The 18,461-nt window shown below is 39.8% G+C and overlaps 1 protein-coding gene across 1 annotated transcript in view; it reads right to left on the bottom strand.

The window, feature by feature from the left end:
- Positions 1 to 13,157: 13,157 nt before the first annotated feature.
- The window catches only part of EPDR1 (ependymin related 1), a gene marked incomplete at its 5' end in the record, with an annotated part of 33,845 nt that continues 28,541 nt past the window's right edge, over positions 13,158 to 18,461 (bottom strand). Inside the window, one exon of the mRNA XM_062567911.1 lies at positions 13,158 to 15,740. Coding sequence (XP_062423895.1) covers positions 15,550 to 15,740 — 191 coding nt within the window. The remainder of the gene's footprint in view (positions 15,741 to 18,461) is intronic.

The following is an 18,461-nucleotide window of genomic DNA, read 5'->3' as shown; positions in this document are numbered from 1 at the left end:
CAATGAAATCAAAAGTAGACTTTCTTGTTCATCTTCCAAGATCTGTCTGGTATGAGGGAGATTTGAAAGTCTAAATAAGATGTGCTTGGCTACATACTTGCATAAACTTGCATAAAGTTTAGGCTTTTAGTTTTCTAAAAAAAACTGCATAATGCAGTAGTCCAGATGTTCTTCATAGAGGGCTATGAAATATGTTACCATCACAACACTGAAGAGCTGTATTCTTGCAAGCATTCACAAAATTCCTTTTTGTAGCCCAAACATTTAGCCAACTATGCTACTCCAATGAGAAAGACAAACTAGTGATGGAACTGTTCATTTTTACAGAACTGCATTTATTTACAAGAATGCCTAGCCTTCTCCAGAACTCATGAGGATCAAACAACAAGGCGACTGTTATTTGCCTGAAATACCAAGGGTTTCTCAGTATGGACTTGGCTCCAAAAGCACTTTCAAGGCCACATATCAGAACGGTCTCGAATGGTAGCAGGACTTCTTTTTTCCTGAATCTGTTTCTAAATTCCATCTTGTCCTGAGCTATGTGCTATTCAGCACATAGCACAGCCAAGAAACCTACCCAGAAAAGTTCTTCTGCCCTTCCTTGAACAACCTGAGTGTCTCTTCATTTCTATTCACTGTGGATGGGAACATAAGCTTTGCTGTTTCAACAGGTATCTTATATCTTGAGCTTATTGCTTCTATTTTTGAGTGGTAGAAAGGAGGTAGAAATGACACAACTTGTTAACTTCACACATACATTGTAAGCACTCATTTGCTGGTATTAAAATACTTGCTGCTTGCTCCTATGGCCTGTATAACAGCTGCAATACAGTTTAACTCAACCTACAGCACACACAGCAGACAGTTCAGAGGAATTAACACAATAAGCATGTGTTGCCAGGAGCAGGCTGATGCAATCCTCAGCTTAGCTTGTAAAATACCACTTGAAATCTGGCAAAATAAAGTCACAAGGATACAGAAAGTCACAAATCCCATACAGTTTGTGGAGAACCCTATGCTATGGAGACTGCATAGGGAATAGATTTCTAGCTGTTTTATGCGACTCTTTTGACAAGGAGTTAATGGCACATTCAGCATCCAGAACAGCTGTTACTAACTCCACCTCTCCAGGCCAGATAGTCTGTAGAGATTCTTCCAATATCAGGAATTACTGGGTGTTTATCTTCCTGGTGAACGTCCTTCACCCAGGCGCTGCAGAGAATGAACATGCCGGTCTGTAAACATCATTCCTTCATAGGATGTACTTTGTTTTGACCACAATTCCTTACTGAAATCTGCCATATAGAATAACCCAAACAACGGGACTGCCTGGAGCCTAGAGAAAGGATACCAGCTCAACCCAGTCTCCTCCAAATCAGAGACAGACACTGGGTCAACCCACAGACAACGCAACAATTCTGAAAATATGTAACTAATATTGTCAAAACAAAAATTAACTCTAAAATATTAACCCTTGCCAGAAATAAGAAAACAGATTACTGACCGACACACAAAGAAGGCTCTCTCTGGAACTAATTCAACATTTTAAGAATGTTATTTTCTCTCCTTCTTTTTTGATAATGATTTTTTTTACCCAAATTTATATTTTGGCATTCCAAAAGAAAAGTCATTCCCATGCCCAGGTTATAATTATTATTTCTCTTTAACTTCTAAATTATTTTTTCTTTTAGTCTTTGAGAAGACTATATTCAATGTTATATATCACTTGGGATGCAAAAAGGTATTACATGTATATTACATGTATCAGTGACAACCATGGTTTTTGCTTGAAAAATTGCAAGATCATAATTCATCTGGTTCTGACCTTGTAGCCCACTGTCAGTCAGCCCGAGGGAGCTGCTACTTTGCGCTGGGCTGCAGCAAGGACCTTGGAAGGGCACCCCTGCTCTGTTGCACTGCTTGGCCAGTCCTACTCAAAAACTACTCTCATGGCTGTGTGTCCCCCATGGCAAAGCACGTTAAAGAACAGTCACGCTCGGGGAGAAAGCCATTAGGTACAGATGAAAGTAAGTTTAATTTCAAGGAATTTCAGTAAATTTGAGCAGGAGGTGGCTACATTTCACCTTTTATCTTAAATAAGAAAGTAGATGCATATGAAATGAAGCCTGAACTATCTTCCAGTACCTGCAGTAGATTTGCAACTGTGTGAAGGTGACCGATTGCTGGGAGTTCATGCCAGGAATGAAATAAAGACTTGAGCCTTACTTAGCTCTAAAGAACAGGCCTAATCCTTTTCTTTCATATCTTGCCTTGAAAGAGTTTTAGTATCTGTATATTTCAGATTATTTTCAGTATGGGAAGACAAATAAATGAATAGTAAACAATTATTAATTCCTACATGGATTGTGCCAGTCAATGTGTTTTATTGCCCATAAATGTGTCCTATGTCATCCTGGCTTGGAGGAAGGCTAATGCCAGCTCCCGAGCACATACTAATTGCTGTTTCTCTTCTCTCGGGCCATGGCAGAAACCAAAGCTGCAACCAACAGACCACCTCTGTTGGCCAACTTCTTCTCTACGCCGGAATTAATGTTCATGAAGCCACATAGTGAGAAGGACCAGGGAATTGATCTGGTTTAAAATGAATCCCTTTCCAGGGGTGCGGATTATTTCAGCAGCTGCAGCATGGAGGAAAGCGAAAGTATAACCAGAGCCATAGCTTGGGATGGACAGTGCCAATAGACTGCAATGGAAATAACACTGGGTTTTAAAAACAAGTGAACGGAGGTGACACGAGTGTGGTTGAAAGGTTGGTAATTTTCAAACCTAGAACAGTTGGATCCATGCCCAAAGCGCGATGAGGTAAACTACAGCTCTTCCAAACTGTAAAAATAGCCTGTTGCTGCTATCACCGTGACATCACCTTTTCCAACTGAAACCAAGCTGCGCGACTCTTTTCTTAAACACACCAATTGGCCATGTTTAAGGGATACAAAATGCGTTTCAGCCATGTGGTAAAACTTTCATAGCTCATTTGTGACTTTACCCTTCTTGAAAATTATTTGTCATTTTTTTATGACAAATCTTTTTATTATTTGTCTTCCCATTTGTGGGAAGATATTCAGATCTTATATAAAATCCTGGCAAATACCTTATTCCTATAGGATTTTGTATTTTTAGCAGCAAGTAACTTAAATTAGCTCCTGAAACAGTAAGTAAGGTAGTACTCCTGTCATTTTGTAGGTTTGTGCCAAAATTCCTATATACATTCAGCCTATGTAAATACAGGCATTTATACCATACTTTTATTTGGTTGTGGCTATGCCAGAGGTGAAAGAGGGGGTTCTGTTTCCTTTACATGAACCTTTGCAGACAACTGGAGAGCATATGGGATTTCCTCCCCATTCACATGCCCCGAGTGACATTTATCACTATATCGTTTATTGTGAGGCCTTGTTTTTGTAAGAAATGTGGAAGAAAATTATTTTGTGTATTTTTGTTATAACTATCTTTGCACTAAAATAGTTCTTTTCCTCTTAGGCCTTAATTGCTGATGTCTTTATGGAAAGTGACTGTAGCCCTCTCAACTTTCATCTTGCTCATTTTAGTCCTGTCTCCCAGTATGGACCCAGCATTTCCCTAATCATCTCATTAGCTTTTGCTTGCCTTCATCACAGACTGAATTCATCTTTCTTGAACCCGAGTAATGAGAACTGTCCACTTACTGGTGAATTCTCACCAGCACCCTGTATAATGTTTACCTTTCCTATCGAAATACCTTGCCTGACATTATCAGGGTACATTTGCCTTTATATTTGTGGCTCACAGTTGCGCTGTGGTCAGCTTGTTCTTCGAGAAATATTTGCCTACTCTGACATTTCCAAACTGCAGCAAAAACTCATGGCGGTGCCCTTGACTTTGTGTTACCTGTTTCTGCTTTGCAGTTCTTCGTGTATGGGTAATTGATGAAGGGGGTATATCTTCTGTCAGAACTTCAACCGGTGCTGAGCACTGGGTGAGCAGCGGTCTGTGTGGGTGGGCTGTGAACATGAAGCTGGTGGTGTCAGTCTAGTCACTGTAAAAATGGATGCCTGGCTCATAGGAAAGAAAAGAAGCATATTTGGCTTTAACTGACCTTCCATTTTGGAAGCTTAATTTAAGGAGTTACAAATCAGACCAGTCATGGAAAAAGCTATTAGAGATGAAACACTGTTGGGACAATGTAACACAGTCAGTGGCACTGCTGTCTATAGGATATGGTTTGCTATCTGAGAGTGTGAATAAAGCTTGCCGTTTTTCTAAATGAGTTCTGCAGGTATTTAATTGAGAGGAAGGCTGTTGTTGATAATGATGCTACTGATAACAAGTGAGTTGGCTGGGTAGCCACCCCAATCTGAAAGACAATTGCCCCTGTTCAAGAGCACCTACCAACCGATGAGGTAGCTGAAAAGGACTGAAGATTTTGCTCTTTACATGCCCACAGGAAGCCACCTGTGAATGTCAGTGTGCTGTAATTACTGATGAGGCTATTCAGATATAAAGAAACTAATTTTTTTTTGATTAATATAAGATGCTATCAAAAAGAATCTTCTAGCAAAGGCTTGCTAATAAATCAGTTTGCAAAGATGGTTCAGTTATTGCAGGAAGCTGCCAGACTATTTCTATTCAGATTAAAGAATCTCAAAATTTTGATACAAGCTCACTGTGAACACACAGGCCTTTGAATGTGTCCAGCACATATGGATCTAATAGAGCAGCAGGCAGAATGAGGATAAAGACAAATTCCCTTGACTGTCCCCTGGAAAAAGACAATCTAAGTAGCAAAGATTCAAAGTATATGAAATTTTTAAGCTAAGACCTAACTTTCGAGTTATGCTTGAAAATGAACAGGTAGCTAGTGCACTTTAAGAAGATGCTTTCCTCTTTGCAAAGAGCTTCACAGGCAAATGAATGCTGAAATAGTACATCCTGAAAAAAATACAGCTATAGCTGTACTAGTTGCATCCCTGTACTGTGCTGTATCTAGCAACAATCCAGACTGGAAGTAACAAATTCCTAGATAAATGCAGTGACTGCCACATCAAAAAAGAAAGATTGTATCTTGTAGCCAATGTAGATGGAAAACTTTTTGGAAGTGCAGGTGTTACTTGCCTTTCTTCTTTCTTCAACAATCCATTGACTTTTCTTTTTTCTTTTTCTTCCTTTTTCTTTTTCTTTTTTCTTTTTTTAAATATGGCCATCAATGGCCAGATCTTGGTTTTATATCTCATCCCAAATGTTTTCATATGAACTCTTATTACTCAGCTGGGCTTTTTAGGGTGATGCTTTTCAGTATAAAGTGAGTGCTGTTTACAGCACTTGAAAGCAACACTTCCATACACACTCTTGGGTATAGGTGGCCCAAAGTTCATTGTACCGCTCGCAACACCTGACCAAACACACGCCACATATGTCTTCCTCTTCTAAAACCCTTTGACAGCCATGTTTCTAGCAGCTGCTGTAGAAATAAAGAAGGAAGCTTTAAAAATGTATTGTCTTTGGCCAATCGTGCTTGGTGTTTTTGGCTGGCTGGAATACAATTTGCTGTGGAGGTATTATCCAATGTTTCCTTCTACTCTTAAAAAAGAACCTCCAGAGAGGGCGGTTTCATTTGCGAGCAACATGTTTGACATCATGCAAGCACTGTTATAATATACACAATATTAGCACCAATCTTTGAAGTGCAATAGTGCTGTGCTTCCTGTGGCTTAGCTTTCTCATTTGCCTGTTTTGCAATTCCAGCTCCAGTGGCTTATATGATGGGAAAGGCAGCAGGTGTAAGGGAACATATCATGCCTTGTTTCTTTCTGGACTACTCCCTTTGATTATTTCTCATAATGTTTCCCTTTGGGACCATCTGTCCTTTTCATCCACATCTGTAAGAGTGAAACTGTTGGAAAAAATAATCCTAAAGGCAATATCATTTTGGCAGTGTGAGCTAGCACAAGGTGGAAATTAAATGGAAGGGAGTTAGGCGCATTTAATGTCCAAATTCAGCAGCTCAGTTAAGAAAACTTTTCTTGGAAAGAAAAGAATAGGGTCATAAGCGATGACTGCTAATTTCCACTGGCTAGATATGATTTCGCGCTCAGTCTATCTACTTCAGCAGGAGGTGCAAATGTTTGGCACTTCCTTGAAGGGAGCCCAAAAGGTCAAACACGCCTTGGTGCAGAGCCTGCACAAAGCTGCTGTCTCTCCATGAGCCCCTTGGACACCCTGCTTGGAGGGACTTCGCCCCAGGCCCACAGGGACAAACTGGTGCACTGGAGCACCAGCAGTGTAAGCCAAACCTGAGGATAATTCGTGAGACTAAGAATAGCCTTTCGGGGTTTGTATTGCCTCAGAGGAAATGCCGATGTTCAAGAACCTTTGTATTTGGAGTGGGATCCCCATACCATTTTTTTAAGTAACTCATAAAACAGATTAAGAAGGGGGCAGGCAAGGACAATTCGCTGTCTTCTTTTATTTTTTTGTTGTACTTGGGGAGTGTTTGGTTGGTTTCTGGGCTATCACTGTCTTAATATATTTTATTTTTGCACATTCTCACTTCCATTTTTCACCTTATTCTGTCATCGCTGTCTTTCATCCAGTCTCTCCTAAATGGAACATGACCCATATGGAGTCCTAAATGGTATTTCCAGTCTAGTATGTCTCAATAGGTATAAAACTGGGAAATAATGAATCTGCCCATCTGTTTGGATGAGAATTTCTTCCATGATACAGACTATGAGCAGCTCATAGGCTGCTCTGTGTTCTAGCAACCATTTTGACAAAAAAATCTAAGGCAGATCATAGAATCATAGAATCAGTAAGGTTGGAAGGGACCTCTGGAGATCATCTAGTCCAACCTCCCCACTCAGCAGGGTCACCTAGAGCATGTTAGACAGGGTTGCATCCAGGCGGGCCTTGAAGATCTCCAGGGAAGGAGAATCCACAATCTCTCTGGGCAACCTGTCCCAGTGCTCCGTCACTCTCACAGGGAAGAAATTCCCCCTCACATTCAGGCAGAACTTCCTGTGCCTCATTTTCTGCCCATTGTCTCTTGTCCTGTCACATGGGACGACTGAAAAGAGTTTGTCCCCATTCCGCTGACACGCTCCCTTCAGGTACTTATATACACTGATAAGATCCCCTCTCAGTCTTCTCTTCCCCAGGCTGAAGAGGCCCAGCTCTTGCAGTCATTCCTCATAGGGCAGATGCTCCAGCCCTCTGATCATCTTCGTGGTCCTATACTGGACTCTCTCCAGTAGCTCCATGTCTCTCTTGTACTGGGGAGCCCAGAACTGGACGCAGTACTCGAGATGAGGCCTCACCAGGGCTCTGCTGGCATTAAATACCATCCTTCTTTGGAAATTTGCAGAGTAATGAGTATATGCACAAGTAAAAGAGCCCCACCATTTATCATATCAGGGCAAAGTTTCATAGGAAGAGGCAATATCTTTCATTTAATCAGCTGACACAGACAAATTTTCAACTCCACACTAGAAGCAGCCTCTCTCAAGGCTGAATATCAGTTGAGACTACTTACTCAGTGTTTGTCCTTCTGACAAGTTGTAATTACTACATCCATGACTTTAAAATCTTCTTAGGATCAGCTGTTACTGATGCAGATTTGCTCTCTTGAGAAAATCCACATGTAAAGCAGAGAATTGATCAGCAAATAAACATACATTTTATCCAACAGGATAGAGATTCATCTGAGCTAAAAATATAGTCATATTAGCAGTACCTCATCACCACTGATCTGCTTAGCAATGGCATCTGGTGGCCTACAGCTAACTAGGACTAAGATGTGTAAGAACAACATAAAGCAAAATGATATTCCAAAATTAGCACTTCTTATTTCATGTAGAAGTTGCCTCATCTGCTGCAAGTATAAAACTAAACAGCATTTGTGGGTTGAAAAAAAATATTGGCTCCATTTACAGTCCTGAGAGGGACCTGTGGCAGGTGAGCACTGAAGTAATCATTTTTGCTGTGCGCAAGGAGCTATGTGGGCTTCACTTTGAAATCTCCTAAGAAATTACTGGTTATTTTTAGCCTTGCTGTGTTCAAAATGAAGTTTTTTTTCTATCAAAATTTTCTCTGATAAAAAAATATATTCTTAATTGTCATCCAAACAGTTTTAGAAGTACCTGTTTTCTTGTAAATTTTCCATTTTTCATTTTAAAAATTAAAGTTCTAAGGCTGAAAACCTTTAGCTTATAACTGTAGATTTATCTACATAGATACAGTGTTTCTTTCACTACAAGTCTTTGGAACTTTTTACAAAATATTTCTTTAACCCCAAGGTCAACATTCTGCTAATAACTGAGTTTTGCATCAATTTGGTAGGATTCTGTAGCTGGGAGAAAATGTTTGGTTTTCTCTCTATTTATGAAATGATTGCTCAAGAGAGATTTATAGTCACTTGCATAGGTTTCCAGTCAAGTAACACAAGATAGTATTTTAATGTGGCATAAGTGCTATACTGTAAGTGCTATGCTGCTGCCTATTTTTGTATAGTTAAAGCAGCTTTATTTCTAACCAGTTCTCTCTCAGTTGCAATTAAAGGCCTAGAAATGTGTTGTTCATAATGTAACTACTGAGTTTTAAAAGTTTCAACACACAAAAAAAAAAAGTGTTGAAATATTTGTCTGCATCAGCGCTCTTGTGAGCAGATGTTTTCTAGCAGTTGGGAGTACATTGTCCCTTTGTTGTGCCAGCATAAATCCAATTAACTTTAATGGGCACAGTCTGATGCCTTGGCCGGCCCATTGGCGACACATAGCTCCTATTAAACGCTTCGCGGCTGCTCTTCCTGCCCAGCTGGGGAGCCCTGGGGTCCCACGAGATGTGCTTGCCACATTCAGCCCCAAGTGTTGAAAAGGGGTACGGGCAGTGGGACACGTAGGTGCGTATGGGCGAGGGAGAGGATGGAGCTCACAGGAGCTCCTCCTGCTGAGAATAGCACCAGCATGAACATCGGCACATGCAGTGCTGTGCTGGATGGAAGCCACCCGTAAAGCCTTGGGAAGGGGTTGTAGCATTTCCTTGTGGTGAAACACGAGGCACAGCAGTGCTAGATTTAAATATGTTTTAGTAGTGTGCCACGGCATGAAAGCCTTCCAGGACAGGCCCATCTGCAGCCCATGAGAGCTCCAGAGATTACATGGGAGCATGGGAGAGGGGTACAGAAGGAACGTGAGGCTCTCATCTGCAGCCTCTCAAAATGCCACTGGCCCATTCCTCCAGAAGCTTAATGTTATCACAGTACTTGGAAGTCACTTTGGTCCTCAGTAGCAGGCTCTTTGCTGTCATTACTAAGTATTTTTGCCACATACGCTCTTAATAGTGGAAGCTGCTACCAGCATCATGAACGTCTATCACTACAAACCTGGTCTGTCACTTAGTATGAAATATTTTAGCAACAAACAAGGGCCACTAGTCGATACTAGTAGTGGTAGTAAAACAGGCAAGCTCAGCATTCCTGTGACCAATCATCCCATTAAATTAACAGACACAGTTCTCATTTAAAGAAGAAAATAACCAAGTGAAACAATATCGAAAACAGATTCTAAACTACAGAAAAGACCTAAGGGAAAGAGCTGTACCCCATTTAGTGTCCTATGCCATGCCCTAAGCACAGGCACCACTAGGTGAACCATCTCCTCTGGGAGATGGCTGGAGAGCACAGGGCTCCAGCCAAGGAAGAGGAGGCAAATCATAGTTATGGGGCAGAAGACTCTTTCTGGGGCCACTAGAAGACCACTTATGCTTTAGGCTAGCTCTTCCAGCACCATGTTACACATTCTTGCCAGATAAATGATGGATCTGTGAGGCTGCATTAGCAAAAGCATAGCCAGCAGGTCCAGGGAGATGATTGTGGGACACTGAGGAGACCTCATTTGGAGGGCTGTGCCCAGGTTTGGATTCCCCAGTGCAAGAGGGACATGGACATAGTGGAGTGAGTTCAGGCCAGCTGGTTAGGGGCTAGACTACACAGTATGCAAGGAGAGGCTGAGGAACCTGTGTTTGTTCAACCTGGAGAAAAGGTGACCCTGGAGGGACCTTATGACTGTCTTTAGCTACCCCATGGGAGAGTATAGAAAAAGACAGAGCCAGACTCTTCTGGGAGGTGCAGAGATAAGGGAACTAGCTAGAATGCAGGAAATGGGAATGTTACTGGAAAAAGAATCATAATAGAGGTGCAGGGGGGGGTGTCAACAGGCTGCCCAGAGCAGTTGTGAAATCTTCATCCTCAGAGATATCCAAGCTTGACTGGACAAGGCCATGGACCACTTGACCTAGGTAGCCTTGTCATGAAAACCCGCAGGTCCTGTGCTTGGGGAGAGCCCAGGAACTGCTGTCAACTTGTTTGTTCTTGGAAGTTGCTGGATGGACAGAGGAAAAAACAGATGGGTGAAAGAGGATTATCTGATGGCCCTCAGTAGTTTTCGTAGACTTCCCTCTAGGCAGCTGTGGAGGTTGGCTGAGATCATCCCTTTCCCTCTGCTCCCTCGGCTGGTGTGTCTGCCCAGGGTAGGCACTGCAGAGTGCCTGTGTGGTGCTGACTAGCTGTGGGCGCTCTGGATGTAAACCCTTGCCAATTGGACAGGCACATCTGCAGCAAGCATGCTTTCTCCATCAAAATCAATACTAAATTCCTGACCCAGCATGAAGGGTAATTTTAGTGCAGGGGGAAGAACTCGACGCTCCCCTTCAACATGCTACTGGCTGTAATGTAGAGCTGACAACTGAACTGCTGCTGTTTCAAGAACGTCAAAACTTTATTAGAGCTGGGCAAACTGGGAAAAACCCACCTGGTGTGAGCCCAGTGGGATTTCTTTTTCTTTCCCTAGAGAGCCACGTTTGCCTGGCTTCACTGAAGTCTGAGCTGAGCTCAATTAACAGTGATGGCCAGGTGCTGAGGTCATGATTAACAACCAAATGTACTCAGCAAGCATGCAGCCTGCAAAGGTTAAGCCCATTCAACCACGTGTATAACACACAATGTTGTTATACTTTGGAAGGGAGACACTGGGAACTATCCATGACACTATTAGTTTAACTAACTACAGCAATGTCTAGAGGCCTCCTCAGGCCCTACTGTGTGAGGCAATGATGTTGGGTTAAAGACTTTATAATCAGTACGGCAAAGGCAGGTGGAAAGCAGGAATTATTTTTCCCACTTTGCAGACTGGGAAAGGAATGAGTCTAAAGCCAGTTCTTATGGAATGGAGATGGTGAGGAGAGTAACTTTTCTATGATCTAAAGTGCTAAGCATCCTATTAAAGACAGCAGGCAGCACCACTTCTGAAAAGCTTATATTCTTGTAGCTATGTAGCCAGGTAACCTGGTGCTTCCTCAGGCTTGAAAAGCATACACAATTCTGCTATTTGTTCTTCAAACAAAATATACTATAAGCACGTGCATTTCATTCCATATGCAGTTTCAGTCTTTATTCTGAAATATCCGCATTAACACACATAAATCTTTATCCTGGAGTATGTTAAATCAGAATGTACTAAAACCAGTGAAATCAGTTTCATAGTGACAGCTTATCATTCTTATCCTAATTATCTATCACTGTTTTCATAGGGATGATGGCTTTCAAATGAAACCATGGGTTATATTAAGAGACTATACTAAAAAATTGTGATATTTCTGATGGTGAATTGTCCTGGAAAAAAAATGGTAAATCTTCCCGAGAATTTTATTTCAGGAGGGAGAATTAAATACAGAAGGGAGGGGGGCAGGGAGAGCCTCCTTAGTAACTCACAGGGAACGCTCCATTGGATCATAAGAATTTTTTCCGTCTCCTATTAAAAAGGAGTAAAGGTTCAAAGGTATTAAGAGTCTTCAAACTCAGTTCATTTGTTCATATTTTTAAGTGCAAATGTGAAGATTTAAATGTGCACATGCCTGAGTACATGCTGGACATGCAGCGAAAGATAGCTGAGAGAGATCTCAGTGTCTTTACACTGAGGATCTCTGTCTTCCTGAGTCACATCTGGGTGCTTTTTTGAAATCTTTTTTCATCTTTGGTAGCAGCCAACTTGCAGATTATTTCCCTACACCCCTTTCCGTCATCTTATCGTTGGTCACCTACATGTAGATCAGAGTGCATTGGTCACATTTTGTTATGGCCAGCCCTGCTCCTGCACTTCAGATTAAGACTTTTGGAAAAATTATAGAGGTCAGGTCCAGATCAGACCCATAAGGCATGTAGGTGCCGAACTCCCATTCAAACGAATGGAAGTTAGAATTTTAAATGACATTTTGGAAGATCCACTGACTGTAAGGAGGATAGTGCTGGGAAAACAGCTGTAATTTTGCAAGGAGTAAGGGTGACCACTAGAATGAAATGGATAAGACACTGATTTTGTTTATATGTCCCAGACTAAGAATACTGTATTGTTCAAAGACTTCTTCACTAAATGTCACCTTGACTGTGGGTTATTGTATTTCTTCCTACACTCTCTGTGAAAGAGCCCCTGGGTATGCCCTGGTAACTGGAAGCACTTTCATGGTGCAGCATAGCTTGAGACAGAAAAATTTGTCCCTAATACTACCGTTAAGCAAACTGTTAAAATAGGAACTGAACCAAATGTCCAGATCTCCTCCTCAAACTCAAACTAAACCTGTTTTGAGATTCAGGAATGTTTGGTTAACTTTAAATAAAACAATGTTGTGTTTCTACACATCCTGCTTTCAGCTAAGTCTCCAAGCAGAAATACAAAAATATGGCAGGAAAGTCTGTTTGCACTATTTCTGGCCCAGCTAAAACCAGGAAGCATTGGAAATCTCACAAAAACAGCTTTGTCTCACGGAGTATTCAACTCTGAAATTCGCTCACTGTTACCTAGTAGAATATATCACATATAAAAAACAATTTATGATTAATTTTCCACCCAGATAATTGCAATAAAGAAATCCCCCAGACCATCAGATACATGAAAGCTCTCTTTTCACTCTGCCATAACAGCACAGTTTATGCCTATTTTAAAGTCCCTGTATGCTCATTCTTACTGTCATTGGCACAGAAGCATAAAGCCAAAATGTCTTTTTGCAGTATACAATAACAAACTACAGCAAATGATAACAAACTAGGCATGTTTTTTCTGCTTTGTATTTGGTTCATGGCTAATTTAAGCAATAAACATAATATCAAAAAGTTTGTTGTTTGCCGTTTCTTTGACAACTTTCTTTATTGAGTGATGGGCATAAATACAAAGACAACAGCATTGTTTTGAAGGTACATATTTAGACATATAAAATTGCTTTGGATGTCACTGCAACATTTTTAAAGCACTTCTGTGTCACAGACTCTTGCAAGTTCATATTAAAAGGAACATTTAATTTTACTGCTAGAAATGATATCATTGTCAGCAAAACTTAATACATGCACTTTGATTATACAGCTATCTGCTCTACCACAACAAAGTTATCCCAAACGATATGGTACCGTAGCTCTATATTTGCTAGCTAGATTTATTATATTTTCCAGATTCCAACAAGAAACAGATATTAAGAAATGCATGTTAATCATTGCCTTAATGAGAACAATATGCAGTTAGCTTTTAGGTTGTCACAAAAATACAGGAGGCGAGTACAGACTAAATGCATTCTAACCCAATCTATTTTTTCACTAGCACATTTCAGTTAAATGATCATGTTTGATAAAATATTTTTAATGAATTACCTAAATTTCAGCAGGTATGTGTATATGCTTTCATTAAGCACAAGGCCAACTAAAATGCAATTCTGACTACAACCATGAAAGGAAAATACCCACTGTGCCATTTGCTTTAGTACAAAAAGCTAAGATGATACAGACCATGAAAAGCCAGCCCAGCTGCACCGTCTTCCACAGATGGTGCAAGCCTTTGGTTTTTGTTAGATATGGTACTATCGGCCAGTAAATTATGTATCATATTTATGTAAGACTTCCTATCACTGTCAAACTGGATCATTTCTCCTCACTAGAAGTTGTTCTAGAGAAGAAATCTATCTATGGGGAAGAGCCCAACAGTCACTAGGGCAGCAACAGAATTTGACAGCGGGGCCCCAAAGCACACCAAACTTCCCCACATTGCACTCTTTTCAGCTAGACAACTTCTGGAGTAAACTACTACCCAATACATATAAAATGATAAGGATCAGTCTCTAAATATATTTGCAAATAATAAATTAAATGCATGTATAGACTTACAGAATAAGCCAATTAATTTGATTATGTAAAAGTGCAAAACCCACTACCATTCCACATTCTCAAGGGCCTAAAGGTGTGTGCAGATTTGGTTTGAATTTTCAAAAAGATGTGCACTTCCTGCACTTTTTTTTTGGGGGGGGGGGAGGGGTGTTATTTGTTTAGATCTTTTAAGGCAACATTCATTCTGCTCAATAGAAAAGGAGGCAGAGAAAATAAGGCTTGAAATGCTGACTAAACAGCAAACATAGCAGCTGTCAAAGGAGCGGGGGTAAAAAGAAGTAAGACTGTCCTTCCTGCAGTCATACAGAAGGCATCCAAAACACTTCTTTTTCCCACTGTTTTCTCTTCCCACCTCATCTCTGCTCCTCACACAGTTGTCTTTCACTCCACCTACCTTGCAAAGCACTGTTTGAATGCTGATACAGCCTTTATTAATGATGTACTAAGAACAGGTGATTTTATTTCTACCTGAAATTACAAAGGTGTTTCATACTCTTTGAAGAAGGAAATACTTCTGAAAACAGGTACAAAATATTAAAGCAACTTAAGAGTGTAGTATTTGCATAGGTTAAATCTAGTATTGCCTTGGAAAGTGAGTGCTAAGGTAAAATAAAATTGAAAAACGTCTCATCAACCCTATTGGAATATTTCACCAAAAGGTGTAACAAATAAAAGAAAACTTTGTCTTACTTTTTTTTTGGTGTCTTTCTCCCTCCTTTCCTTCCTTTCACATTGTTCTCCTCAGGAAAAAGAAAAAAAAAAAAAGAAGTATTTTTGCACGTCAGCTAGTGTTATATGAACAGAGGTGCTCCTATATCTTAGCAGAAAGAAACAAATCAACCAAAGCATAAAAAATACACACAAGAGCAGGAATTTCTACACTTTTGATGTACTTTCAAAATGGGCTATTTTCTGGTTGGGGATTAAGTCTTACCTGGGACATACTTCCCTTCCCCTCATCTCTCCAGAAGAAACGACAACAGTAAGTTTTAGCTTTTTCTTCATCATATTACCACCATAATAGGCTGCTTATGTTTTATATTCTTGAAAAAAATAAAAAATTAAATTTTTACAAAAAGAAAATCACCCATAGCTAATATAAATAGTATCTATAAATATCATCTTCACAGTAACAATGTAATACTCCAAGTGCATCACTGAACAAATTGATGAAAAAGATCTTCTGTTACATATCTTACTCAATTAAAATTTTTATACTCTACTTCAAGGGAAAACTTACAATTCCCAAAAGCACAATAATCAGCTTGAAAAATCAGGTTAGACGTCAGCAGTTGACTATTAATAATCTTCCTCCTAGCTATTATTTATTTGCTTGGGGCAGCCAGCATCCACAATCAGCATTCATCTTTCATCTTTCTCAGCTGGGCTGTCTGGCAGGTGCTGGGTGGGATAAACACCGAGGGGTCAGCAATACCCAACCGTAGATCAAAAAAGCGTGTGGAGGTTGTAACGCTGTAGTTCCTTGTATAGGTCTCCTGTACTGGGTAACAGTCTTTGACTGTGTAAACACCGACCCAGGATTCCACTGTAATAAAGCAGAAATTTGACTATTTAAATGACAAGCATGACTGTGTCACAATGGTGTCAAGACAAATTGCCTTCTAATTTCCCCATCCTCAGGCAAAGCCTATAGATTAGGAATTCCCATATTTCTAAACAGAGCCCTATCTTTCTGAAAGTCTTAGTGGAGAATTGAAAACAAAAGCAATTTAATAGAAGATCCTGGAGAAATTCTGGAAAATCCTACAGCACTCACAATAAAATAGCTTGATTTTTGCTATCTTGAGGGCCAATAATAATTGGCTTCATGTTCCTATGCAGCCTGCTTACCAGGACACAATTCCCCATTAGAGGATGCACGGCAACATCAACAAAGACCACAAAAGTAGTATCATGGAGACTATGATGATCTTAAACCTGAACATCTTGGTGTCATGCATATTTAGAATAATGGTACCACCATGGTATCAGTATGTCACCTTTCAGATATATCTGTTCTGAAGGAACATCACTTATGCTTAGTCCCAAATTTAGTTATGTTCCATATAAATCTGTTTTCTTCACCTTTGATGTCAGCACTCATTCATTTCAGCAGTAAACTAAGGTAACGTTCAGGGAGTTGTTTTCACAGAAAGCAAGATTTTGTACCTTCAGTTTAGGTAGCATGTGGACATTTCACCTTACTCTCTGCTCTTGAAAAGTTGAAAGATGTGGTTGTTGAAAACTTTTTGTCCATTTGACATTGTTGGAACTCAGTAGTCTCTGACACTCTAAAACATTCAGTCTCCACAACTAATGTAGGACATCCGATTCCTTCCTATGCACTCACCTATCAGATAAACTGCTTGTCTTCTGCTGTGGTGGAGGCTCCCTCTGCACCAGAACTCTCCACTGTAGCCATCCAGTTTTACCCTCAAAGCTTTCAGTCATCTGAGCCCTTAACTACCACTCTTACACTGATGATACTTACTAATCCTCAATTCAAATAAACATGATGTTTTTTCATAACTTTTCCAGCGTACTGTCTCAAACAGTGTTTTTCTTGGAAAAGGAGAAACATTCCCAAATACAACTCCAGTGCCTCTATCTCTTTTCTTAATTTATTCCTCCTATTTGCTGCCATCTATACATATTATCACTATCATGTTCATTTTTGAAATTCCAATTCCCCTCAAATATTTCTATTGGTCCATTAACTTTTTCAAGACTCCACTCAATGCTGAACTCGTCCATGTAAATCTCCAGTTTAACTCCACAACATACTTAACTCAAAGTTTTTTCTCTCATTCTTTACCCTCTCATCCTCTGCCACTACTGTTCTATTTCTACGGTCAATACCATTAAGATGGTTTCCCTTGCCCACTCTTCATTTTTAAAACCTCATTTTTAATTTATTTCTCCTATGTACCTCTTCAATGATCTCTCTTTATCCCTTTCCTTACACATCACTTCATCTAATTGTTTCATGTATTTCAGATGTCCTGATAGCAGACTTTCATTATGTTAGAATTCAAAACTACCTACTGCCATCACAGATCAGATCCTTTCTCCCAGGCCCTATGAAGCTTATTTTCTTTCACCCAAGCAGCAATCAAACATACTTATTTTCTGTCATTTCAGTACTGTGTCATATGCTGTGCCATAATCACATTATTGGAAGTGGGTAATCTGTGATATGAAATGCACATGCAGTATTTATAAAAGGTCTTGCAACCTGTGCAATATTTAAACATACCTCTCCAGTATACCATATAGGCAAAATATAACGATACCAAGATATTCTGTATCTCCACAGAAACCTTCATAATATTAACAGAATTATAATTTCTAGACCCCAAATCAATACTAGCTGAAAGGTGAATGGGTAGGCACGTTTCACATATTCTTTTTCAGAATGATCATGGAAAAAAGTACTGGAAATACAAAATACTATAGAATAAAAATCACATATCATTAACTGAATATATCTGGATATTAAGTTCCACAAAAGTTCCAAAAATGCTGGATCTGGAAAATAAGACCCTTGGAGTGAAGGATAATTTGTCTCTTGTAGAATACCAGAGGATACACCGACCTAGTTACAGAGCTCTAATAGTCTTATCCTTCTTTTTCTTTCTACTTTTATTCAAGAAATAAATATTTTTTCTCCTGGCTAAGCACTCAGGTTTATAACCAGCCCATATATTAGGTGCTTAAGTATTAAGTATTGCATTAGCTGAATAATACTGTAAATGTCATGGGATTTTAAGAATTATTTTTATAGTTGTCTGGGTCATCACTAAACCATAGACAAAATTGAAACCGACATGCTAATAAACTGCTATGCATCCAAAATCTAACATACTGTAGCTTGGAAAATTCATCCTACTTTCTTTTATGATGCAGGTGCTCAGCTGCCAAGTATAGAACTATGCTTTGAGAACAGATGTTTCTTACTAGCATTGTGGATAACAAAACTTAGGTGCATACTGAAGATGCCCACTGCTGCAGAACAGCATACTAGATGTATTTTGTGACAATATTTGATAACAGTGTGTGGACAAAGACTGATGCCTGCTTTATTTCTATAACACCTTTTAACTGAAATATGACACATGCTAGTTGTGTCCCTTTGTTGAGTGTGTCCCTACTTACATTACTGATTTTTCTCTAGATAAATTTTGGATAAATTCAGGCTGCTGCATTCAAATGTAAAATGACAGAATTCTTTGCTGAAAACTGTATGATACAGAGTAGAACACAGATA

The sequence above is a fragment of the Rhea pennata genome, chromosome 2 (genome assembly GCF_028389875.1).
Source record: "Rhea pennata isolate bPtePen1 chromosome 2, bPtePen1.pri, whole genome shotgun sequence".
Classification (NCBI taxonomy): domain Eukaryota; kingdom Metazoa; phylum Chordata; class Aves; order Rheiformes; family Rheidae; genus Rhea; species Rhea pennata.
The sequence above is the reverse complement of the archived record's forward strand: the minus strand, read 5'-3'. Positions and strand labels throughout refer to the sequence as shown.